This window comes from Balaenoptera musculus, chromosome 12 (assembly GCF_009873245.2).
Source record: "Balaenoptera musculus isolate JJ_BM4_2016_0621 chromosome 12, mBalMus1.pri.v3, whole genome shotgun sequence".
NCBI lineage: Eukaryota > Metazoa > Chordata > Mammalia > Artiodactyla > Balaenopteridae > Balaenoptera > Balaenoptera musculus.
This window is the reverse complement of record NC_045796.1, coordinates 64,449,008-64,475,573: the sequence shown is the minus strand read 5'-3', so window position 1 is coordinate 64,475,573 and position 26,566 is coordinate 64,449,008. Positions and strand designations below refer to the sequence as shown.

The 26,566-nt window shown below is 35.9% G+C and overlaps 1 protein-coding gene across 1 annotated transcript; it reads right to left on the bottom strand.

The window, feature by feature from the left end:
* Positions 1–360: 360 nt before the first annotated feature.
* Positions 361–5,664, bottom strand: LOC118905274 (meiosis-specific coiled-coil domain-containing protein MEIOC-like). The gene is given in 5 exon segments (XM_036871881.1): positions 361–1,916; positions 1,919–3,079; positions 5,051–5,286; positions 5,288–5,430; positions 5,608–5,664. Coding segments are annotated over 5 exon segments (2,733 nt in total). The 3' UTR covers positions 361–780.
* Positions 5,665–26,566: the final 20,902 nt, after the last annotated feature.

Below are 26,566 nucleotides of genomic sequence, written 5' to 3'. Positions count from 1 at the left end.
GAGGTCAGAAATTTTGAATGGAAATCTGGAGAAGACTTCTTTTTTTTTTTTATTTAATAATTGATAGTATAATTAAATTTAAAAGAATATACACAAATGATTTGAACAGGTTTTATATTCAGTAACTTGCATGGTTTTTACACTGGCACTTTTATCCCTACTTTAGGAGAATCAGATGCATTTTCTTCCATATACTTAGGTACTAAGATTTCAAATTTATAAGTATGGTAGTATTTTAAATATTAAATTTTACATGAATATTGGGTTCATCCTTGTTTCCCTTTGTTCCCTAGGTATTATCCAGTTTTGTAAGGAAAACACTTTTATATCACAATCAAAACTATGTCTTGGTTACTAGACTGTAGCCATAATTGGGTTACAGTCACTTAGATTCATTATTTGGAATTATATTTACTAAGGCAGACCTAAATGAAACTTATCTTCTAGAAGAATTTCACATTTGCATTTACCTGCACTGCAGAATGGGTTTCAGCAATATTTTAGCTGTTAGGAAATATTTAATTTACTTAAACTTGTTATCTTTGACTACCCAGGAACCCCTAGTCAACTTTACCTTTGAGTTCACTTTAAACTACATCTGATTCATTCCAAATAGAAGATTTTTAAGTAGAAGTTAGACTTCATTAAGGTATTACCTTTAGATCTGAAAGAAAATTAATGTAATGAAATTTTCAAGTTTGACAAGTTCATTAACATTTTTTAGCATGTCTTGATACATTTACTTATCAGCTTTTTATTCTTCTTTCTGCTGGCATTTCCTTAATGTTTGTTTGCTTCACCTCTCCGGTTCACTGGATTGCTACTATTTAGGCTTTCATGGACTTTATCTTCACAGTTTACTATATCTTGTAAAGCCTTTTCCACATCTGTTTGGCCAGCTGTACTGGCTGGTTTTGGCAAGGTCATCTGCAGCGCACACCACAGGGTAGTGCGTGCTTTCCGAGTAGCCACACACATCTCTTTAATTGCTGAAGCAAGGGCAAAAACATCTCTGTCATCTTGGCATCTAGGAGCACCTTGCCTTTGCCGATTTGAAGCATTAACAATTTCGTCCTTTCTACGTGACTGTACAGTGTGAATGGACTCCAAGTGTCTATCAAGAGCTGTAGAGATACTGGCATGAAGGGGAGAGCTTCAAAGCCGTTCCATTTTGCCCAGTAAAGTCACAACTCTGGCTTGTTCTCGAAGTTCATCCACAATTAAGCGATCAACTCTAGATGGGTTGGAGGTCAGCCTTGGAATTGGAGTATTATTAGTACTCGATACCTTTTTCCCTGGATAATTTTTGGTAAGGGCCAATTCAGTCTTTTTTCTCTCCTTTTCTAATGCTCTCCATTGTTCATAGCACCCTTCTAGACGAATATGAAGTTCACTGGCTGGTCCACTACGGGTTTTAATTGGTCTTTGAAATCCAAAAGTTGGCACGAAACCAGAAAAGGAATTATCACCATACATCATATCATTAAAATACGGGTATAAATGGCTTAAGTCATCATAAGAACACAAATCATAGGAATCCAACAGTGGAACAACTGAATGGCCAAACGGGTGCGTGGATCTTAGGGGAAACCCATTTGAACCAAGTTGTTGAAAACTCTGATTATGCCTGAAATCTCCCATCATATAATTATTAGAAAAGTATGACACCTGTGTGTGATTCACACGGCTATTAATATTGTTGTCTCCACTTCCCTGTCTGTGGCTATTAAAATGACCCTGTGACTCCAACAGACCTTGATATGTATTTTGAGATAAGCTATCTAAATGCTTTGGCCCTTCCTCAGGGTCATAATGGCCACTCCGGGGCATAGCTTGAAAATTATATTTATTTACATTTTCAATGATCCCATACTGCTGAGCTGAATAGTTATCACAAAATCCATTTGGCTGCTTTATTTTTTATCAGTAACAGATTCAAAGAGATTTTCTTCTCCAGTCTTTGTCAGTCCTTCCATGTGACTGACAGATTGAATTCTTTCTGTACCATTGTAACCAAAATCACAACTAGAAAATGCTGAAGGGTTTTCTTGGCAATACTTCTGAAATAAATTGCTATTTGCTGTTAAATTTGTAGATGATAGTTGCGGGAAATCTGAAGAATGGTTAAAACCTTTTGAAGCTGCACTTAAATAAGTATTTAATTCCATCAAGTTACCTTGATTTCGATAAGGAATACGAGTGTTATTTTTTGTTTGGACATTCATCCAAGTTGGTCTGTTTAAGTTGATACTGCCTGAAGATGCTGCTGAGTTTGCTAGTAAATTCATTGACCTAAAATACTCAGAATTTGGGGGGTCAGGTTTAGTAAATTGTTGCTTTTCTGTGACATTAGCAAAATCATTATTAGCTGGACAAGCTGTGTGAGGTTTTAGTCCATATTCTGATTTTAAGCCAAAATCAGCAGTAAATGCTTCCTTTAAAAACTGTTTTTCTGTCAGATGTGGTATAGTTTTTGGAAACGTGAAATTCTGCTGGTCAGGTATTGTCTCCTCCATTTTTTTCTGATTTGCTGGTTTAACCTGAAATAACTTTGTGTAGGTGTCTGCTTCTACAGTTGGTGTTTCAGGTGTGCCACTGGCTAATTTTTTACTATCTTGGACACTAAAATTTGAACACTTATTCAGCTTAGCCTTATTAGGATGAGCATATTCTGGGTATCTACAATAATCTGCATTTTCATTGTATCTATTAAATTGGGAAAGAAACATCTCTGCCCTCTTTTGCTGTAATGGTGCTTCAAGACCTTTAGCACATATTTTCTCTCTTCCATAAGAATAAGTATCAACTCCTGATTCTTTCATGATGTCAGACAGACCAGTGTATGGTGTAAAACATTTTTTGATAGATAGATATTCTTGAAATGTCATCTTAGCTGTATCATTTGTCTGAATACTGTAACAGTTAGAATGATCACTTCGTGAGGGGTACATCCATTGTTCTTCAAGGTCTAAACCAGTAAATCCATGATAAAGTTCATCTATTTTTTGTTGTGGTATCAGATTACTATTATGCAGGTACTGCTTTTCCACTGCTGACACACATTCACCAGTATAAAAAGCTTGCTGACAAATAAATGTCAACCAAGAGTCACCAGGCATTTGTAGAAAATATCAGCATAAAAGAGAGACCAGGAAGCGAACCAAGGACCTAACCAGCAAGAAAACAGAGTTAATGCAGCAAACAGAAGATAACTTTTTTTAAAAACTGAAACATTATCTTCAAAAAGATTCAAGATATTCACATATCCATAAAAAAAAGAATGGGCTACTAGAACATAAGCTCAATCAAGAAACAATATAGAATTCTGAGAAATGAAAAAGTGATTACAGAAACAGAAACAATAAACTTATTAGAAGTACTGAACTGAAGAATGGTCATGTCTGGAAGTATACCCACCACACTCCCCTCAGTGGTTAGCCCTGGGGAGCAGGGCTGAGAGGGCAGTGGGGAAAATGAAAGAGAATGAGAGGGGGCTCTACTTTTTTTTATTCTAATATATTTCTGTGTATTTTATAGAGAATAAAAACAATTTTTTTCAAAAAAAAATGGCAGGACTCAAGACAAAGGGGGAAATGACAGAAGAATGAAATGAAATTGGGAGTGAGTTAATGAGCAAAAGATGTCCCATGAAGGCTTCCCTGGTGGTGCAGTGGTTAAGAATCCACCTGCCAATAAGTGGTGCTGGGAAAACTGGACAGCTACATGTAAAAGAATGAAATTAGAACACTCCCCAACACCATACCCAAAAATAAACTCAAAATGGATTAAAGACCTAAATGTAAGGCCAGACACTATAAAACTCTTAGAGGAAAACATAGGCAGAGCACTCTATGACATAAATCACACAAGATCCTTTCTGACCCATCTCCTAGAGAAATGGAAATAAAAACAAAAATAAACAAATGGGACCTAATGAAACTTAAAAGCTTTTGCACAGCAAAGGAAACCATAAACAAGACCAAGAGACAACCCTCAGAATGGGAGAAAATATTTGCAAATGAAGCAACTGACAAAGGATTAATCTCCAAACTTTACAAGCAGCTCATGCAGCTCAATATCAAAAAAACAAACAACCCAATCCAAAAATGGGCAGAAGACCTAAATAGACATTTCTCCAAAGATATACAGATTGCCAACAAACACATGAAAAAATGCTCAACATCACTAATCATTAGAGAAATGCAAGTCAAAACTACAATGAGGTATCACCTCACACCAGTCAGAATGGCCATCATCAAAAAATTCACAAACAATAAATGCTGAAGAGGGTGTGGAGAAAAGGGAACCCTCTTGCACTGTTGGTGGGAATGTAAATTGATACAGCCACTATGGAGAACAGTACAGAGGTTCCTTAAAAGACTAAAATTAGAACTACCATATGACCCAGCAATCCCACTACTGGGCATATACCCTGAGAAACCATAATTCAAAAAGGGTCATGTACCACAATGTTCACTGCAGCTCTATTTACAATAGCCAGGACGTGGAAGCAACCTAAGTGTCCATCGACAGATGAATGGATAAAGAAGACGTGGCACATATATACAATGGAATATTACTCAGCCATAAAAAGAAACGAAACTGAGTTATTTGTAGTGAGGTGGATGGACCTAGAATCTGTCATACAGAGTGAAGTAAGTCACAAAGAGAAAAACAAATACCGTACGCTAACACACATATATGGAATCTAAAAAAAAAAAAAGGTTATGAAGAACCTAGGGGCAGGACAGGAATAAAGATGCACATGTAGAGAATGGACCTGAGGACATGGGGAGGGGGAAGGGTAAGCTGGGACGAAGTGAGAGAGTGGCATGGACATATATACACTACCAAATGTAAAATAGCTAGTGGGAAGCAGCCGCATAGCACAGGGAGATCAGCTCTGTGCTTTGTGACCACCTAGAGGGGTGGGATAGGGAGGGTGGGAGGGAGACGCAAGAGGGAGGAGATATGGGGATATATGTATATGTATAGCTGATTCACTTTGTTATAAAGCAGAAACTAACACCCCATTGTAAAGTAATTATACTCTAATAAAAAGCTTGCTGAGAGATGGCTGTATCTATTGGCCTTTTGCTTTCTGTTAAGAGGTCATGGTGATCTGCAAATCTGCTTGTGTTCACTGGCCAAACTGACTTTAAATTGGAGGAGCAGGTCCCCTCAGTGAAATATGGCTGTGATTTATCTTGCTCTTCCAAAATGTTAGACACAAGTCCATATAAGTCTGTTTCACTACCATAGTCATTTCTTTCTGTTTGAATCCTGCGATTTGTAGCAATCATAGAAGGAAGAGGAGCCAGTCAACATCACGCTGTTGAAGACATCTGTTAGCCGACTGCTGGAGTCGGCACCGAGGTTCCTGCAGCGATTCGCACCTCCACGTAACGCGACTTTCGGCCCCGCGGCGCGGCCCGGGCGCCCCGTCGGGGCTCCTAGCTGGTGACCCGGCCTCTCCCGCCCGGCCCGGCCGCCTCAGAGACCCGCATCCAGGGATGCGCCCGCTCCTCAGTCTCTCCTCACCGTCGCTGTCCTCCAAGACCGGCCAACACCCGGACCCGGACCGTCCCCGCCGGTTACCTCAGGTCCCTCCCTCAGGCCTGAGGGGTAAGAGGGCGGATGGGCGTCTCCGCCGCTCACCTCCATGGTGCCCCCCAGCCCCTCCTGGGCTAGGCACAGCTCCTGGGGTACAGGGGTGAGGGGGAGCGTCGAGGCTCGGCTCCCTCAGCCCGCACCCCGCCGCCGCCTCCGCCCCCAGCGCTGCCTGGAGCCGGTCTGTCTGGAGAAGACTTCTTTACATGGTTTGTAATTTGTTTCATTTAAAAGGACAAAGACAACATGACCATGCCCCTAAAATCCAGATATATTATATTAGTTTTATATGACTGCTGTAACAAATTAGTACAAATTTAGTGACTTAAAACAACACACATTTATTACTTTACAGTTCTGTGTATGGGAAGTACAAAACAGCTCTCACTGTGCTAAAATCAAGGTAACAACAGAAATCAGTTCCTTTCTGGAGGCTCTAGGGGAGAACCCCTTTCCTTGCCTATTCCAGCTTCTATAGGCCCCTGCATTCCTTGGCTCTTGGTCCCCTTCCTTCATCTTCACAGCCAGCAATGGCATGTAGAGTCCTTCTCAAAAGGCATGACTCTTTCTTTTCTGCTTCCCTTGTCCACTTTTAAGGCCCTTGTGATTGCATTGGACCAGATAACCCAGGATAATCTTTTTATGTTAAGGGCTGCTGATTAGCAAGCTTTATTCCATCTGCATCCTTAATTTCCCTTTGTTATATAACATAGCACAGTCACAGGTGGTGGGAATTTGTATTTTGACAACTTTGGCAGGGGAGGGAGGTTGGTAATTATTTTGCCTACCACATATGTGTTCTTTATTATATGGATATGAATAACTAAATATTCCTGCACTTCTTTTCATTACTTGATAAGACATAACTGAGACAAATGAATCTCAACTGACAGGAAACCACTCCTGTAATTATAGAGATGGGAAAAACTCAAATTTGACCTATGTCCAAAGATAGAATTTACCTTTTTATTGCTATATATCTTAACATAAATTGTCATTTTCATCTGGCATTCACTTGTTTTACACAAAAGGCATTATCATTAGAGTGGAGTTTAGAATAAATATAATTTTTCTATAGCTCTAATTTGTATCCTGTATTTCTATACATGAGTTTTCCAATATATTGCTAAAAGGTAGCTTTTAATGTGAACAGAATAATAGGCAGTTGGCCTCATATTCAAAGCTATTTCAAAAAAGCATTTACTTAAAAAATGTTAAAAATGGAGGTCATTATACAAAATTCACTCCAAATGGCTTCTTAGTCAAAGAGAGATAATTAGGTGCTTCCCTGAAGAAAGTGGCATATTAGGAAATTAATCTCCATGGAATTGGTAACCTTTCTGAATTCAGTGATTTTTCAGTTTTTATATTTGATTATATAATCTGGAAACCTCCAAATATCAGCAAATCCACAGGCCCTATTGACAGCTGCGTGAACAGCTAAGCAGAGGAAGGGAAACAGTAAAATTCAAAAAAAACAAAAACAAAAAACCCTCAATCTTAATTTTACCATCAGGATTTCAAGGCAGTTTTGAAAGCTTGAGAACTTTCTTGCACATTTCAACTGTACTAGTCAAAAACTATGATTTAAAAAGGAAGTGACTTGAAATAGGGACAGGTAGGGATGAAGAGGGAAGTGTGAGAACGGGCAGTGCGTTAGTGCTACACGTGAAATGTTCAGAAAAGAAAGAGATCAATTAGCTTAAAAGGTTTGAAACCTATTTTGGCATAGTTTTGAAGACAAAAGAAAAATCATCCTGCAGAAATGCAGTTCACTGTTGAGAGGTGATGAGCAATGAACAATGAATTCCATCAGTTTTGTAGGCAACATTCCTTCTCCTTCATAAAGTACTATCCATTATTAATGAGCACTATTTCTGTGTGTGAAAGAACTGTTTGAAAAACATTAACATCATCTCTTGGATGTGATTGACATTGTCATTCCTTTCATTTTGCTGCTGGCAAGAGGCATCCCTGTAGACTTATGTGCATCTGGACATTACTAATATCCTCCTTGTTATGCACTCTGGGCAGCTGTGATATGGAAATTCTCAGCATTGTATTTTATGGTTTATTTTTCAGCTTTTACTTTGTGTTCTGTTTCAAAATGCATAAGTCAAGCCTTTTTGTATGCAATGATCAATCAGAAAAATTATCCCTTTCCTAATCTGACTCTTCTCCAAATTTTAAAAAGATGTGCAATGACCGTCTGCTAGCCAGGCAGTTATTTAGATCCATGTCTATTCATGGTATTTCTTTTTTACCTTCCACTTTTCAAAGCTGATTACATTTTTAATTGTCCTGTTGCAAAAAAGGACTGTAGCTACTGTCTACTTGTTCAGTAACACCACAGTGCCGACTAACCCACCCACATAATACCTTTTAATCAGCAAAACTAAAGGTAACAAAGTCAAGGATTAGAGGAGTAACGGATCCAAGAAAAATAAAATTAAGCACCAGTCCTCTTGACTTTTAAATATGTAAGTAACTAAGCTTCTTTTTTCCTCTCAGCTGCCCTGCTTCTCCCTCCTCACAGCCCATATGCACACCCACACAGAGATCTGTATTCCTAAGTGTGGCTCACTTACTTCATATGAACACACCACAAGTCGATCTGTTTCTTTGTACATTAAAAGCCTATCATGAAGTGTGGACTAAGCATTTTCAGTCAGCTAATGCTGAAAACCTTTAATAGATGAAGGTGCAGCACAACCACCCCCCATTCTCTTTTTTGATATTCTGCTGCCAGTTCTGCCAAATGTTTGGATTGTCCTAAGAATTCACCTTAAAAAAGGCTCCCAAAAGTGTGTTTTACCTTTTGGGATATCAATAAATATAAGGTTAAAAAAAAAAAACGGTGGGGAGGACTCGTTCCATTGTAAAAATAACGTGGGGATGTTCTGTTTCAGTACTTTGGAGCGCCTCAGTGCCAGATGAGCTCTCATAATGCTGACACGAACCAGGATTTCCTAAGAAAGGCATTATATGGTTTTTCTTAAAATGATATTACTTTAGAATATTTTCACCTCACAGACTGTCTAGAGTTATTAGTGTTCTATGGAACACATTTTGGGAAATTCTGATTTAATTGCGTCTCCCTACTAAGCATGCTATTATACTCATGGGACCTATTCTAGGGAAAAAAGAAAAACGTTTACTTCCTACTCTTTCCATACACAGTATAGTGTGATGATTAAGAGTGCTCTGGCTCTGAAGTTCCATTTCCTGGGTTCAAATACCAGCTCCCCTAAGTACTAGTTGTAGGACCTTGGGCAAGTCTTCTACTCCTTCTCTGACTCGACTTTCTCCACAGCAAAATGAGGAAAATTAATAGTACCTTATATATGAAACAATGTGCATAAAGTGGTTGGCTTTAAAAGTTGCTACTCACTTTCCCAAAACCTTTGCATCCAAAGTACATCATCTCTCTTATATCAGGATGGCACGTCATGGTTATGTTATATGGCACAGTTTGCTTTATCCAGGATGCTCTAGATATTGGAGAACTTTCCAGGAATTATTGTTGTTATGAGTCACAAAACTGACCATGAAATTTTATACACTGTTGTTTTTAGTAAGTGAGTAGGGTGTTTCAGGAATTAGTCCATTCTATTGAAAACATGCAGCCAGGCTGCATGCTACACTAGTTAGTACATTTTCACTGCGGTCTCCAGGGGACTGTTCTCTCCTTCTTCCATTGTTAGTTAAGGTATGTGTTAGTCTAATGTTAGAAAGTTCAAGCCTATCAAGAATGATAAGCAGAAGGCCCTTTAAAATCTATTTAAGTCCTATCATGGTGGCATCAATTTATTCAACGTATTTTTATTGCATACCTATATCAGTCACTGTTATAACTAAAATCAAAAAACCAATACTTAAAGACATGTATAACCAAGAGAATTTCAGAAAGCAATGGGTGATAAAAAGAAAACGAAATGGGTAATTTAATAGAGAATGATAAAGGTGTGAATAACTTCACTGCAAAAGTCACACTTGGACTAGAATTTCAGTAAAAAGGAGGCAAACATGCAAAGAGGTACAAGGGAGAAAAAAGGTGTTAAAGCAGGAATGTACCCGGTGTCTGAGGGAAAGAGTGAAAGCCATACAGGCTGGATCATGAGAAGACAGGACAAGAGAACTAGAAGATGAGATTGGAAAGAAATGATTGCATCCTCATTTAAAAAGACTTCTCTAGAGAACAGACGGAAAGGAGGTGTGGGGGCAGAGCATGGAAGCAATGAAACCACCGTGGCAGTTATACCAGAGTAATGGGAGCTGGACTAGGGAAGATAAGGGAAAAACAATAAAGTATCAGGTTTAGCATATATTTTAGAAGTAAAGTTTACAGGATTTGTGAATGAATTGATATGAGATGAAATGGAAGGGAGGAACCAGAAATGATGCCCAAGTTTTGACTTGAGAAGCAGTTTGAATGGTAATACAATTTCCTGGCCTAGATAAGACTTGAGGAGTGAGGGACATAATTAAGCATTCTGCTTTGGCCACAACAATTATACATGGCTGCAAGGCATTTATATGGAGAAGTGATGTTGGCAGATGGGTATACAAGTTGGAACTCAGTGAAGAGATCTGAGGTAAATTATTTGTATTCAGAACCTTTTGGGGCTTCCCTGGTGGCGCAGTGGTTAAGAATCCGCCTGCCAATGCAGGGGACGTGGGTTCGAGCCCTGGTCTGGGAAGATCCCACATGCTGCGGAGCGGCTGGGCCCGTGAGCCACAATTACTGAGCCTGCGCGTCTGGAGCCTGTGCTCTGCAACAGGAGAGGCCGCGATAGTGAGAGGCCCGCGCACTGCGATGAAGAGTGGCCCCCCACTTGCCACAACTAGAGAAAGCCCTCGCACAGAAACGAAGACCTAACACAGCCATAAATAAATAAAAATAAATAAAAAATTTAAAAAAACAAAGAAAAAAATAGCTACTGTAAGTCATGTCATTATAAAAAAAAAAAAAAAAAGAACCTTTTGAAGGACAGGCACTGTGCTGACTGATGGGAATAAAACAGTGAGAAATATTACGTATGTGGTAGGCAAAATTCTAAAATGGCCACCAAGATTCTTGTCCCCCAGTGCATATATCCTGGATCATCTCCTTTTTTTTGAATATGGTGGTACCTGTAAATATGATGGGTATCACCCCCATGGTTAGATTATGTTATATGGTTCAGTTTGCTTTTAAAAAGGGAGATTATCCTAGGTGAGCCTTTCCTAACAGAGGGGCTCTAAAAGGGACTGGACCTTTCCTGAGGAGAAGGGGCATGTGAGTTCAATCAACATGAGGGAGAGTAGAAGTGTGAGGGCCAATAGAAGGAGACACATCTCAAGGACCTGAGAGTGGCATCTAGGAGATGAAAGCTGTTCCTGACCAACAGCCAGTGAGAAAACAGGGACTTCAGTCATGCTATCATATAGAAATAAATTCTGCCCACAAGCTGAGAGAGATTGCAAGTGGCCTTAGTTGAGTCTCCAGATGAAGGCATATTCAGCTGTCACCTTGATTTTAAACCTGGGGAGAACTGAACCATGCTGAGCTGGATTCCTGACCAGTGGAAACTGTGAAATAATACATTTGCATTTTTATAAGCCACTATGATTGTGGTAATTTCTCACACATCAGTAGAAAACTAATACAATGTATTATATCTATTTCATGGAGCCTACAGTTTGCCAGAAAAGAGGAAGGAGAAGTAGAGCAGACAGAGACTATCAAATTTTCATTTTTAAAGGAAGGCTCTATATCAGTATGAAGACAGCTTGAATGGAATGGAAATGGGGATCTTTTATGCCAGAACTGATGGATGTAATGGGTGGTTGGCTATCAAAGTCCAAGTAAGAGACCTCAGATTAGTGTGGTGGTAGCAGAGACTGATCAAAGAGAACATATTTAAGAGACATTGTGAGGCAATATTGAAGGACTGGAACAAAAGGAGAAGATGAGCACATACACACTGGGCCAGCCCTAGTCCACAGTACTGGATAGTCAAGTCCAAGTGATACTGGGGCATCAGCTTTTAGCTATAACAACAGGGAAATAGGGAAGGAGACCACTTATCCTATCGTCCATTTTTGTTTATGCACCTGCATTATTTATGTCACACTGAAATTACATATTGTCACCATTATTTTATACTTTTCTTCAGTGTCATATACCACATGTTAAGGCATTAAATATAAGAGTAACAAAGCCCATGCACTCCTGTGGGTAATTTAAATATACCACTATAGTATTGCTAGACTCTAATGATGCCCAAATAGCTAAATGACCCATTCAAATTGTAATACAATTGACAATGACTTTTGGAATTGACTTTCTCAATATTCATATCACAGATAATCAATTCTGAATTTGTGACTTTAACCTGTTGAGTCACTAGATTATGCATTCAAGCACTTACAAAAGATTAGATAGATTATTTATAATCGTATCTGTTTTATAAGTGAGATTCTCTTTCTTGGCCTTCAAATGTGAAAGTCAATATAGTTGTCAAAAACTGTGGCATAATCTTTGCCCTGAAACATTTAAAACTGTTACTTATTGTCTTACGGCATTTAGTGTTGCACAGTACCTGAGGCCAGGTTGATTTTACTTTCACTGCAAATAATATGATATTTTGTTTTATTATGCCTTTATTGTTTTATTTGACTTTTTTTCTAAATGGGAGGAAAAATATATTTTCATAATTTATGTTCATTTTCTTGTTTCTAAATTTTTTCTGATGTTGTTGTGTTTGTGTTGCTTTTTTCCAAAATATGGTAAACTTTCAATCTATATATTTAAAACTTTCTCAGCTCTAGAAAGTTGTCTTCACTTCTGTCTTTTTTGTTCTCATTCCAATCATTATATCAGATAATTTTCATTCTTTCCTCTATTTCCTTTTCATTCTTCGAGAGATTTACTTCAGGATTTTTCATCAAAATTACTGACTTGATTTTCCTGTGTCAATTTTGCTCTTCATTGGCTTGCATAAAATGTTTTATATCACATTTGTTTTATTTAAAATTTTTGTTTTACACATTGACTTTTTTATTATTTCTGTTTCCATAGCAACTGGATATATGTTTCAATTTCTCAGATATGTTTTCTGTTATCCTCTTGACACTAAGGAAGCTTTAAATTTTTTTTTTCTAATCCCTATAATAAATTATTTATGAGATCTGTTCATTCTTTAAATATCAAACAATATTGCCTTCTACTTAATCTGTTGTATTCTTTTAAACTGGGTGCTCATAAATGAGGAAATAGTTGTAACAAAAAGGAAGAAAATATTCCAGAGGAAGTGGCACTGGCAAAAATACTTTGCATCAAAGAAATTCTCAAAGATATTTCATGACATTGAAAGTGCAAATGATAAAACGTTGGGAGCTGACTCAAACTCAGAGAGGAGTACGACAATGTGCCAAGGCAAAGATTCTCACTCCATATTATAAGTTATATGATGAGATGAAGATGGCAAGTATTGTTCAAAAAACTGTTGATGGTTTTTTTACAGAGAAATAAAACACTTTAATTTTTAATATTTCTAATGTTTCAAGTACAGTTTATTAAATATTAGTTTTACTATTTTTTCATTTCTCTATATACTTATAACTGCCAATGAAACAAATTTTAACATTTTGACAAAAGTTTTTAACGATCACAGAAGAATTTTCATTTTTACCACTGATTATTAAGATGGCTTTGCACAGTTTCAGCTGTGTATGGTCATTACTGTTGTTCTATATTATCCTACAAAGTGAAGACATCCTGTATTAGGTCTGCAAATCCTATTTATAAGAGAACAATAATTATTATTTCCAAATAAAATAATTTCTCATTGATTTATTGATTTCCTATGATTTCTGACTTTTTTAAATATGGAAATAAACATAAAGGCTTAAGGCTTAAAAAAAAACCAATCCAACAATTACAGCCAACTTAGTGAACTGCAGTTATGTATCCACAGACCCAGGTCTTAAAAAGCTACTACACTTTCACCCTTAAAATTAGTTAGTGGTAGAAATACAAAAGAATTTCCCACCTTTCCTGGGGGTAAAAAATTCACTGATTTATTTTCTTTCTTTTTCTCTTAACTGATAAAAAAGAATACATATTAGCCAAATTGAGGCTTAATCTCTCCTTCTCATTCATACATGAAAACAGAAAAATGGTCATTGCATTTGATGAGGATACACCTGAAAAAGGAAAATGGACTTTCTTCCTTGCTCATTTTCTCTTCAGAGCAATTCTCACCTTTATTTCCTTCACTCATTATATCCCTTTCTCTCCACCTTGGGATGTTAGGTGAAAGGTGTTTCTTAACTGGTGAAGTTTAAAAAGAAATGTTTGTTACGTTGATTTACCACCATCATGTTAAAAGAGATATGAAAGAAATACGCATGCTACTGAGCATCACAGCCCTAAAAGGGATGCAATTATTTGCATGCACAGAAATGAGGCTCAAACCTGAGAAGTTTTCCTCACAGCCTTCATGTGACAGTAGAAAATAGTACTCTTCACTCTCTGCCACCAATAATTCAATATGATTTCTTTCCTTCAGGAGCAACTGTCATCTAGGAAATTTGCTTAAATAACATTAACAACAAAGATTGCCATTTATTTTCTTATTCTACTCCTGGCCTGGCTAGATAAGAGCGGAAAGATAATTAAGTCAGTGATGGGTTGCATGTGTAATGCCATTTCAGCTGCTAAGAAATATATGGAGGATTACAGTAGGGAAACATGGTGGCAGACCTGTGAGGGACATCACTTTAACTTCTTTTCGGGCTCTTTCTGTTCTCAATGATAAATGATCCTCCTTTAGTGCTGCAGTCCAGGCAATTAAACGTTGGATAGGTAGATAGGCAGATAGATGTTTTAGAGATGTAAATCAACTTTAAAAAATTTAACCTACTTTTTACTGTAAGTTTTTTCTTTCTAAAAATAACTCAGATTGACATAGCTATCTTTTAAGTATGAAAATAGACACCATCAAATGGTAAATGCTATTACACCACTCATAAAAAACACGTTAGAATCTACTGTACTGATAATTGTAGGAATCATGATCATCTGATGAATATTTTCAATAGTATCAAATGTTAAATCTTAAAAGTACCATATTTATGTTATGAACAGCAGAAATGTAGCTAAAGGTCAAAAAAAGATAAATAAACTAAATGACCCACGTAAGTTAAAAAATTCATGTTAGTGTATTATATTGATATGTATGTCATAATTTTGCATAAGCAAATGTGTTATTTTTAATCAAAATCCATAATCCTGCCTTCCCCATTCTGATTAACAGTATACATCCAAAGTTTATAGTTTTCTGAAAGTTGGAGAAAGTAATGGATTAGTTCTTGTTTATGTTTTCTTTATATTTTTCTAACTTCACACAATTGGGAAATTATTTTCTTATTTTTCATGAATTTTTTAAGAATAAACTTTTAGTGTAAAAAACTCAGCAATTTTTCTTTTCTCATTACTTTCTGCCTTCCATAAATAATAATTGTGTCTACTGTGTGTCAGGGACTGTACTATGCAATTACATCAAATAAGACTTAGCCCCTTCACTGAAGGAGATTACAATCTAAGAAAGAAAAAAAAAAGATTCATCAAAGATTCCTGGAGAGTTTGATAGATGTATGATTCAAAATTAGACGACTAGGTGTTTAGAGAATACTGCTTGAAGAAGAAAATAATTGACTTGAGTGTTGAAAGGTAAGTAACAATTAGCAAGGGAGACAAACAAGGGGAGGGGTCAAGAGACCATAGATCTGATAGTTCAGAATGTAAAATAAATAGATATAAAACATATTCAGTATTTATTCAGTGGCCTACTATTGTAAGGACCTTGGGGAAAAAATAAGACATTGTTTCCTTTCTCATAAAGCTTACAAACTAGTAAAGAAATAAAACATATCAGATATACAAACAGCTACAGTACAAGGTAGAATGTGGTAAATGCCACAAACAAAATACCAAAAATACTTCAAAAGTTTAGCAGGCAAGGGAAAAATACACTTATGGCGTTTATGAAATTGGCGGCTTTGAAACAGTAGTTAAAGAATAGACAGGATTTCTGTAGACCTAGTTTTAGAGAATAATTCAGTCATGAGTGACAAAAATACCCATGCAAAATATTGAATATCCTAGTAAAACTGACCAATTTGGTTGAAGAGATGCAGTTTGCTTTAAAGGCAAGCAGTGAGAAGCAAAGAAAAAACAAAATGAGACTTTGATTGAAATGAGAAGGAAAGAAGTTTATATATTTAGACAGTTAATTTTATAGTAGGTAACAGGGAAGAATTAAAAATGTTTAAATAACTCACCTGATTATATTTTGTTATGACAAAAAGGTGGTACACGTGAACAAATTTTATTCATGTAAATACACACACATACACACCAATACATACATTTTAATAACACTGGCTCATACTGCATATCCAATTTTTTATCTATCTTTTAATCTAATATAATGTGGATATTTTCTACACTATTAATGATTTATAGTGAAAATAACAGTATAGAAGCAAATAATCAGAGGAATAAGGGCCATTTACATATACAATAAAATATATATTAGATATAATATATATATGTAAGTTAAATATTACATATATAATATAGGTTGTTTAAAATTATTTTAAAACATTAACTGTAGTGAATGAATCTGAGCACGTAACATCATGAAAATTTCTAGATATTTCCTACATATAATTTCCTACAAGATTACTGCATTGGAAGACACACGTATTTTAAAAATGAGAATCTTTGACATTTACTTCCAGTCAAGACAGAATAATGTGTGTCTGACTATAAAAATAGACAAAATCCATAAAGCAACTGTTGCCAGGCATTGAATAACAGAAATAGGTGGGATCCTGGAGAGAAGGGCAATACACTAGGTGAGCCCCACAATTATCACAGGTTTCTACTTGCAAGCACTTTCCAGATTACCACGCAGGGAGATAGTGCCCAAATGGAGAGCAGTCTCTTCTGGGCTGAAGAGGAAGAGATATGTTTTGGATGATTGTTAACTGCTGGAAGTTTCAGGGAACGACACTGGACATAGGTAAACTCATAGGTAGGTGGGTGGAAATAACCCAGAAGCCTATGTGGGGAATCTCTCTAAGTCCTTGACCAAAGACAGAGCCCTGAATGTGTACAGCAGGACTCTGTAAAGGCTTACAAGGAGGGACTGCCTGGGAACAAACAGCTGAGCAGAGATTCCAGAGGCTGTAGGAGTAAAAGCACTCACTAAGCATCTCAGACATTTGAGTGAGACTCCAGAGAGGCAACATCTTAGGAATCACCATGCTTTAGGGTATATGACCCCAAACTAAAGACAAAATCAAAATAGACTCATCACAGAAAACAACAACAAGAAAACAAAAACAGACAGGATGAAGAGAATTTTCCACTAATATAATCCCGTTAGAACAAAGCTCAACACAATGGATCATCTACAATGTTTAACACGCAATTGAAAATATAGTAAAATATAAAGAAGTAGGGAGTAATATGAGTGAAAATGAAGCACGCAGCTCCAAACCACATGTCTCTCGGAGAAACTTTAAAAAAATCAAGCAAAAACTGACAGAATCAACTTTCTAAGAACTCTGAAAAATAGTTAAAGGTTTAGCAACCAAGCAAATGTTGAATCAAAGAAAAGCAACTTAAAGAGTGGGAAAGCTCTGTGATGTTTTTATTTGCCCTTTTCCCACTCACCCCCTGATGCTATAGTTATTCTGAGGGGAACAGAACAGACCTTATTTACAAAAGATGGTGTTTTCCATTTCTAACCTGTCTGGGAGCTACCTGAAGGACAATGCAAAGTGCTTGTCTTCGTTTCGCTGAACTAGGAACCTACTCAAGATGAATGAACTGCATTTCTCAAAAACACTGGAAGATAAATGAACAACCCACTGCAGCCTGAGTCAAAAGATTACATCCTTGAGGCATACAAAGAGCACTGAGAGCCTAGGAGGAAAAGCTGGGCAGAGAGTTTCTTTGGGAAATTAAGGCATTTAAAAGTGTCCCTGTATACTGAGGAGTTTAGAGACATATACCTGCCTTGGTGCTCAATCAGAAAAAATCTGAGCAGACGCTACACTTTCAACCTCTGGGTGATCTCTAGACACAATGAAAGCAAGAAGCCAAGGCAGAGGTGAAAATGGCCTGGCCTCAGCACAGAGCCAATGTGCAAAGGAGGGAAGAGGGTTTTTTCCGCTTTCTTTCTCTTAAATATTTGGCAATTTACTAGGAATAGGTATATCTCATTTTTGAAAGTGACCTTGTTTTGTTTCTACTCAAGTTGAATATCTTTTATGAATTTTCACTCATACATATTTTCCTCTAAACTACTATTTTTATGTCCATGGCACAAAAAAAGCAATTACTCAATACTGTTTGAAAATATGGGTAAACTACCAATGGATTTAATTTAATGAAAATTAAACTGTCTTGAACAAGTCTTAGTTTTGAAAACTATAGAATTAAAAACAATTTCATGAATGGAATCTAACTCGGAAATAATCACGTGAAAGAATTTCTTAAAAAAATAAATGGTATCATGTCAGGAGGGAAAACCAGAAAACAATAAATTCCATATGTTTAAAAAACTGCCTTTTGTTATTATACCTATACTATTGGCTTTGAGGGAAATTTTATGTTTGTAGGAGAACTTCAGGGGCATCTGTTCTAGGCAGATGTTAATCATCTCAACTTAGCATTCTGGAAATAAGAGGGGAAAAGAAACGTACTTGAAGGAAAAATGCTGAGCCTTGTGAGGTCAAAGGGGTTGTTACAAACAGTGCAGTCTAAAGAAAGAATAAGAATGATTGCAAACTTGTAACTGCATCCCTATTGCTACCATATTAACATATTTCTAAAGAATGTTCCATCCTTTTAAATAGAAAACGTTAACGTTATATAGAATATTCAGTAACAATGAAATACAAGAGAAAGCACTGACTTAATAAGAAATTAGGTCAAACTAAGGAAATGGATGATTAAAATTTTCCTTTAATCGTCTTTAGATGTGATTAAACTACGCTGAATCGAAATCGTTGCATATAATTTGACAGCCTTCTGAATTAAATGCAAATGTATGAAATCCAATTGGAAGCAACAGGAAAAAGGAGGCATGTTGTTTAGTATATTAAATTTCCATAGCAGGTGTATGCAATGAGGAAAATGGCAAAATAAGACATGATTGGCCTACTAAGAGAAAGATTCTATTGCTGGAATTCACATCCTGGCAATGATAGGAAATGTAAGACTCTCTTACTACAGCGAAGAAAATATAGATTACTCTGTCCACTGACTCTGAAATAAGTAGGGGATGAACTAGTCACATCCTCTGGCTCACTTATTCAAATTCACTATATTTCATCTCAGTTTTTAATGACTGATAGCGTGCTAATTCCAAATTGTTTTGAAGCTTACTTTCTCTGTCACCATAACAGTGGATTCATTATTAAGTAACCATATGAACTGCCATTAAAAGACCATTAATACATCAACTATAGATAAATCTGAACAATATGTTAACTACTAAGCTATAAAAACTCTGATGCTGGGTCATTTACAAATACATAGGCACACAAAGAGCTTCTACTTTCCCTATACCATCCCTTTGTCCTCTGCTCACTTTGCTTCCATTCAACTAAACATGATCTTGCAGCTACTGGGTCAGAGTTTTGAGAAAATCTATGAATTCAAAAATAAAAGGAAAGAACAAACCCTAAAATTGTGGAGAATTATGGAAGCAGATCCTAGGGTAGGACTCTTATGCTGTGCTAGACTGTATAAGTTGGCTACTCTCCCAAAAATGTTATCTATCTCCTTTCATTGCCTGCTAAAAATGCCTTTTATTTTATTGTGCTCCTTGTATTTTACTAGGTGAGCCAACTTTGAATTAGAAAGTCACTTCTGAATAAGCTAATCAATCCCCTAAAAATCCTAAGGGTCAAGGAATGATAATTGCATGTTTCTATACATTAGTTTGATGAAAATGTTAAGTTCCTAATGCCTAAATAGCTCAGTTGAAATTACAGTTGACCAAAAATTTAATATAAAAAAATTAAACAAATAAGAAAAAAGTTAGAATAGAAATGAATTTAATCATTTTTTTAAAATATGTGAGTACTTTTAAAACAGTAGTAATTTTAGAAATAATAAATTTTAAAATAGATTGTATATCTTAAATGTAAAATTACCTGTATTCCAGCATATGTGATTAAATGTAAATTACAAACTTGAAAATAGTAGAACAGATATAACAAATTGTGATATACTACATTTACAGACATAATTCAAATTATTAAGAAAAAGTTAAGAACTCGATGGATAAAAGGACAAAAATGAAAATTAGCCTGAAAGGTAAACAAAAGTACCTTTTGTTTGAATATATAGAAACAATTGCAGTTTTATTTTCATTAATTTTTTTGAATTATAATTAACATACAATATTATGTTAGAATCAGGTGTACAACATAGTGATTCAATATTTTTATACATTATGAAATGATCACCACAATAAGTTTAGTCACGATCTGTCACCATACATACTCCTTACAATATTATTGACTATATTCTGTGTGTATACATTACACAGTTTGTAACTCTTAATACTCTTCATCTTTATCATTCATCTCCACATCCCTCTCCCCTCTGGCAACCCCCAGTTTGTTCTAACTATGAGCCTGCTTCTGTTTTGTTTTGTTTATTTATTTTGAGTTTTAGATTCCACATATAAATGAAATATGATTTTTGTTTTTCTCTGTCTGACACTTCACTTAGCATGATACCCTTTATGTCCACCCATGTTGCCGCAAATGATGGCATTTATGGCTAATATTCCCTCATATATCTATATCTATATCTATATCTATATATATACACACACATACATACACCACATCTTTAACCACTCATCTGTTGATGGATATTTCAGTTGCTTCTGTGCCTTGGGTAATGTAAATAGTGTTGCAAGGAACATAGAGGTACATGTATCCTTTCAAATTAGTGTTTTTGTTTTCTTCATATAAATACCAAGAAGTGAAATTGTTAGATGTTATAGTAGTTCTATTTTTAGTTTTCTGAGGAAACTCCAGACTTTTTTCCATAGATGCTACATTCCCACCAACAGTTCATGAGGGTTTTATTTTCTCCACATCCTCACTAATAACTTGCTGGGGGTTTTTTTGATAATAACCATTCTGATAGATGTGAGGTGATACCTCATTGTGTTTTTTTTTAATTTATGTATTTTATTTTATTTATTTATTTTTGGCTGCGTTGGGTCTCTGTTGCTGTGCACGGGCTACTCTTTGTTGCGGTGTGCAGGCTTCTCATTGCGGTGGCTTCTCTTGTTGCAGAACATGGGCTCTAGGGTTGCGGGCTTCAGTAGTTGTGGCATGCAGGCTCAGTAGTTGTGGCTCACGGGCTCTAGAGCGCAGGCTCAGTAATTGTGGTGCATGGGCTTAGTTGCTCTATGGCATGTGGGATCATCCCGGATCAGGGATCGAACCTGTGTCCCCTGCCCTGGCAGGAGGATTTTTAACCACTGCGCCACCAGTGAAGTACCCTCATTGTGGCTTTGATTTGCATTCCCCTAATGATCAGTGATGTTGAGCATCTTTTTATGAGTCTGTTGGCCATCAGTCTGTCTTCTTGAAAAAATGCCTATTCAAGTCTTCCCATTTTAAAATTTGGGTTGTTTGTGTTTTTGATATTAAATTGCATGAGTTATTTATATAATTTGGATATCATCCATCATCAAATATATTGTTTGCAAATATCTTCTCCCATTCAGTAGGTTGCCTTTTCATTTTGTTGATGGTTCCCTTCACTGTGCAAAAACTTTTTAGTTTGATGTGGTCCCATTTATTTATTTTTGCTCCTTGTTGCCTTGCCTGAGGAGACATATCCAATAAAATATTGCTAAGACCAATGCCAAAGAACATACTGCTTATGTTTTCTACCAGGAGTTTTATGGTTTCAGGTTTTAGATTTCAGTCTTTAATCCATTTTGAGGGTTTTTTTTTCCTTTTTGTGTATGGTGTAAGAAAGTAGTCCAGTTTCATTCTTTTGCCTGTAGTTGTCCAATTTTCCCAACACCATTTATTGAAATTAATGTCTTTTCCCCATTATAGTATTATTGCCTATTGTTCATACATTACTTGACCATATGAGTGTGTATGGGTTTATTTCTGAGTTCTCTGTTTCATTTCATTAATCGATGTGTCTGTTTTTGTGCCAATACCATACTGTTTTGATTAATGTAACTGTGTAGTATAGTTTGAAATCAGGGAGCATGATTCCTCCAGCTTTATTTTTCTTTCTCAAAATTTCTTTGGTCATTCAGAGTCTTCTATGGTTCCATACATATTTTAGGATTATTTTTTCTAGTTTTTTGAAAAACACCTTTGGTATTTTAATAGGGATGGCACTGAATGTGGAGATTACTTTGGATAGAATGGACATTTTTAACAATACTCTTCCAATCCAAGAGCACAATATTTTTTTCCATTTCTTTGTGTTGTCTTCAATTTCTTTCATGAATGGCTTAAAATTTTGAATCACTATGTTGTACACCTGAAACTAATATAATATTATAAATCAACTATACCTCAATAGAAAAAGAAAAAATAATTCAATGAAAATCTGAAATATTATTGGTAATCTCCATGAAGTAAAATTCATATTTTTAAAAAAATTCTTCCTCATACTTTTCAGGATTATCCAAGTGTTCCTCATGACCATGTATTAGGTCATATCATATATTGTTTTAACATAGTATAAAGAGATAGATTATTTAATTTTGGTTAAAACAGTCTCAGTGCATGCACTCATTCATGTATTAGATTGACAAATACTGCAAGACGCCTGGCACTTTTCTACACCTTGAAAAGGATATTGTAAACAAGATACTTATAAATCCTGTCCTTATAGAGCTTACATTGGTAAGAAAACAAATGTCACAGTTTTACTGGAGTAAAGAAAGGAAAAGAACAGATGAAAAAGTGAATGAGAAAGGAGAAAATTAAGACATGGGCTTTAACTTTTTCACTTTTTCAAAGAGGGTAGCAGAGAATCACAGTGTTAGTTTTAAGACCTTTATGGGTTTAAGGATTTTGTTGTTTTCTATCAGCTACAGTGGAAGTGTTTCAATGGAATAGGAGAAATTGATAATGCAGAAGAAAACATTACAGAGAAGATTATAGAGTACGAAATACAGAGCACAAATCAAGGGAGTAAATTTTTTTTAACTTTTTATTTTATATTGGAGTATAGTTGATTAACAATGTTGTGTTACTTTCAGGTGTACAACAAAGTGATTCAGTTATACATATACATGTCTCTGTTTTTTTTCAAATTCTTTTCCCAATTAGGTTGTTACATAATATTGAACAGAGTAAACTTTGATGCAAGAAGAGAAATTTCTTTCATTGAAATGGTAGATTGACCGAAAATACAGGTACAGCTCCTACAGGATTTTGGCTGTAAATTTAGGAAAATGAGAACATTTGATCAATTACTTTTTTTTTTATCAATGAAGAATGATGTAATGACATGAGCTGAGCATGTCAGCATAGGTGTTTGGGTGAAAGAACAAGTTAATATGGGAAATTTGAAGAAAGTAAAGAATTTGTGAAATAGTTTTTCTTAGAAAGTAGAAAGTGAACTTATGTAATAATGTAGCAGTATTGCTGGGAATTTTATTTACAAATTTAAAGTATACCCTTTCTGCCTGATTATATTTCCTCAAGCAAATTTAGCTGCTCTCATTTAGATGGAGATAACTGTGTTTAAGACCATTGGGATTTAGGCAAACAAATGAAAGGTTCTCCATTCAGTTATACTGGCAGTAACCTTCATCAATAAGAGGGTCACTTAATAAGCAAATGCTTACTTAACAATATGTGCTTGTCCAAAGAGGAATATGAGTACAGGGGGAGAGGGCAAGTGAAATAGTGGCTACCTTGGAAAACTTTCTCCAAAGCAGTGCTTTTTCAACAGTTTTAAAGATAATGTTAGTTATTAAGAATGTATTGAAAAGACATTAGCAGAAGCAGAGGTAGAGCAAGATCACAATGAAAGCACTGCGGGTAATCTGAAATAGTGCTTTTTCTAAGTGCCTCCTCTTCCCCAATTTTTCTCCCTTTACATTTCATCTTGCCAAGTCTTGCACAATAGAAATTTTCTCTATTAATGTAAGGCACTGTTTCTCTACTTATGCTTGACAGAGTTCAGGGTAGGGAGATAGATGATATATCTCGGAAGAAAGAGAAGGGCATATATGCACCCAATCATATTTGATATTATAGGATAAGTATCCAAATTCATGTGAGAATAAAGTGTACAGGAGTGGAGGAATAATTGAATCTGTCTCATAGCAGTAGAGAAAATTACCATTAATTTTAGTGCTTCCTTGTTTCAAAAGCACCTAAATGACATCTTTTTTAGTATAAAACAAAACACTGTGGAAGGAAAATATATGGAATGTATTCATGCATCTTAATTGTCGAACTACATTAATATAAGAAGTAATCACTTTATCAGAATGAAGGAAACTGAATCATGGAACTGAATGAACAACAACAAAAAGAAACTAGGTTAAATTACTTGATAAATATTGAAGTTTTTGTACTTGTGATTTGGGATAGTGGAGATTTAACAGATATACCTATCTCCCATTCAATCCCTATGCCGTCCTAATGATTTTATGGAGCACTTATTCACAAGTCTCTCCCTCCTTAATTTGTGTCAGGCTTTCCCATGTTGCCATACTTTTGTCTGACAGGAGAAGGGGAAGGGAACAATGAGGACCAGAAAGTACCAGCATTCAGAGCCCACCCAACTTGAAAACAAGTAAACTCACAATTCACTTACCTGCTCAGTCATCCCATGCAACACAAACACAAACATCTTCAATAGAAACACAGTTAAAGCACATTTTCCAACCATTTAGAAATTTAGAAGCATGTTTACTTGTGGCCTGTGCAAAAATTTTTTTTAATGTACCGCCATTAATTGCAACACCACTCACTGTAATGTTGCAGCACTTGGCCAGTGCCAAGATGAGGTTTAGAAAGGTTTCCACTACCTATGCACTGTTCAAATGCTTCTTCTGTTTGTTTCAATCCGTCCATTCTTCATTCACTCAATGTGTAGGACACAACTGCTGGTGATCCAAAGACTAATAAGTACTCCGTCATGCAGGGTCTACAGAGGATCTTATATTTGAATTGCTTCAATTCAGACTGATAAGAAGGAAAGGAGGGACAGGAAATTCAAGCAGAGTAAATAACATAAAAAAAAAAAACAAACAAGCAAACAATGGACAGTGAAATATAAAAGAGCACATTATATCTGGGTAATCCTAGTTTTTTTGTTGAGCTGAATGGACTATGTAGAGGAAAACTTAGACCTGATAACCAAAGAAATTTTGTGTAAGTTTAAGAAGCTATTGACTGAAATAAAATAGAAAGATAAAGTCATATTTGTACTTTAGAGAGACAACTCTTGAGAAATGGTAGATAATAGATGGGAATAGAAAAAGACTAAAAGATAGGGCAGAGGTGGGTATTACAACAGTCCCATGGGATACTATGAGCACTGGAACTAAAGCACTAGCAGTAAGTGTAAAGAAGAGAATGAGGAGTGTAAGGCATCCTCAGGAGAGAGCCAACAAGACTTGACAAACAATTGCATATCATGGTTAAGGAGGAGACACATTAAGAATGTCCATTTGTTGTCTCAGGCAACTGAGTGGGTAGTGACACCATTCACTGAGATACACAAAAAGTCACAATGATTTTGGTTTTTTGAGTCTTTTATAAATATACTGGGAATATTAGGAGAGGTACCACCTTAAGCCTTATCATTTTGTACCTTGCATGTAATTGGTTCCATAGATATTAAGAGCAAAACCTTGCAAAGGACTCAGAACATGCGTCAACTTCAGGATTTTGCCTGGCGCCAGCCCTGGGTACAAAAAACTTGTGTAATTTCCATAATGGGATTTTAATGGGTAAAATTCTGTGGATCTTTTTTTTTTCTTTTGTCCTTCAAAAGAGTGCCAGTATCTCTTGTAATACCAATATACAAGTGTTAACAGGAGGTGTTAGGAGAACAGTCTAAGGCTGTTTTTATACATGCAGTATCAGGGGTGATTACAATATCATTTCTTGAATAACTTGGTCAGACACAGCACTTCTGTGTAGGGTTCCTAAGTGTCATGTAGCAAGTCACAGCTGACCTATTTGAACAAATTAGTGAGCAAACATTCTGTGACTATTTCTAGCAGAGCATTAGTGACAGTCTAAATTTATTTTTACCCACAAACTAAAAGATTTTAAAGCAATTCAGGTTAGATACTATTTGCAAAGCAAAGTGAAAGCCCTGTTATTCATGCTTCCCAAATAGCATTGTCTTGACAAAATTTACATGTTACATTTATAGAAATAAGAAGAGAAATGCTCATTTATGACTAGATGACATTTCCACAGATATGTATGGCTAAAAATATGATATATTATGGTTTTTACCCAAATCTGACATATAATTGCAGAAAAGTAGGAAAAAAATCAACTTGCGAATGCACTGCTGAATGATCAACTTGTTCCTTGCTTATGATGGCACATTTGACTAACTAATTCAATTATTATTTTTTTGTTTCCACAGTTTGAATATAATCCTATGAGTCATGTTTCTGTTTGTTCTTGGGTATGAATGCATAATTACTAATGGTGATAGTTTTATATATGCATGAAAAAAACATTTGATTTTCATAAATAACATTCACAGTTTAATCTTTAGACACAGTGAGATAGGAACCCTCTCCAAACCATGGAGACAGTGTGATATAGTCATGTCCCACAGGTCAACTCAGAGGAAGAAAAAATAAATTAATGCTCAGTTATAATACAGAATGCAAACAAGTTG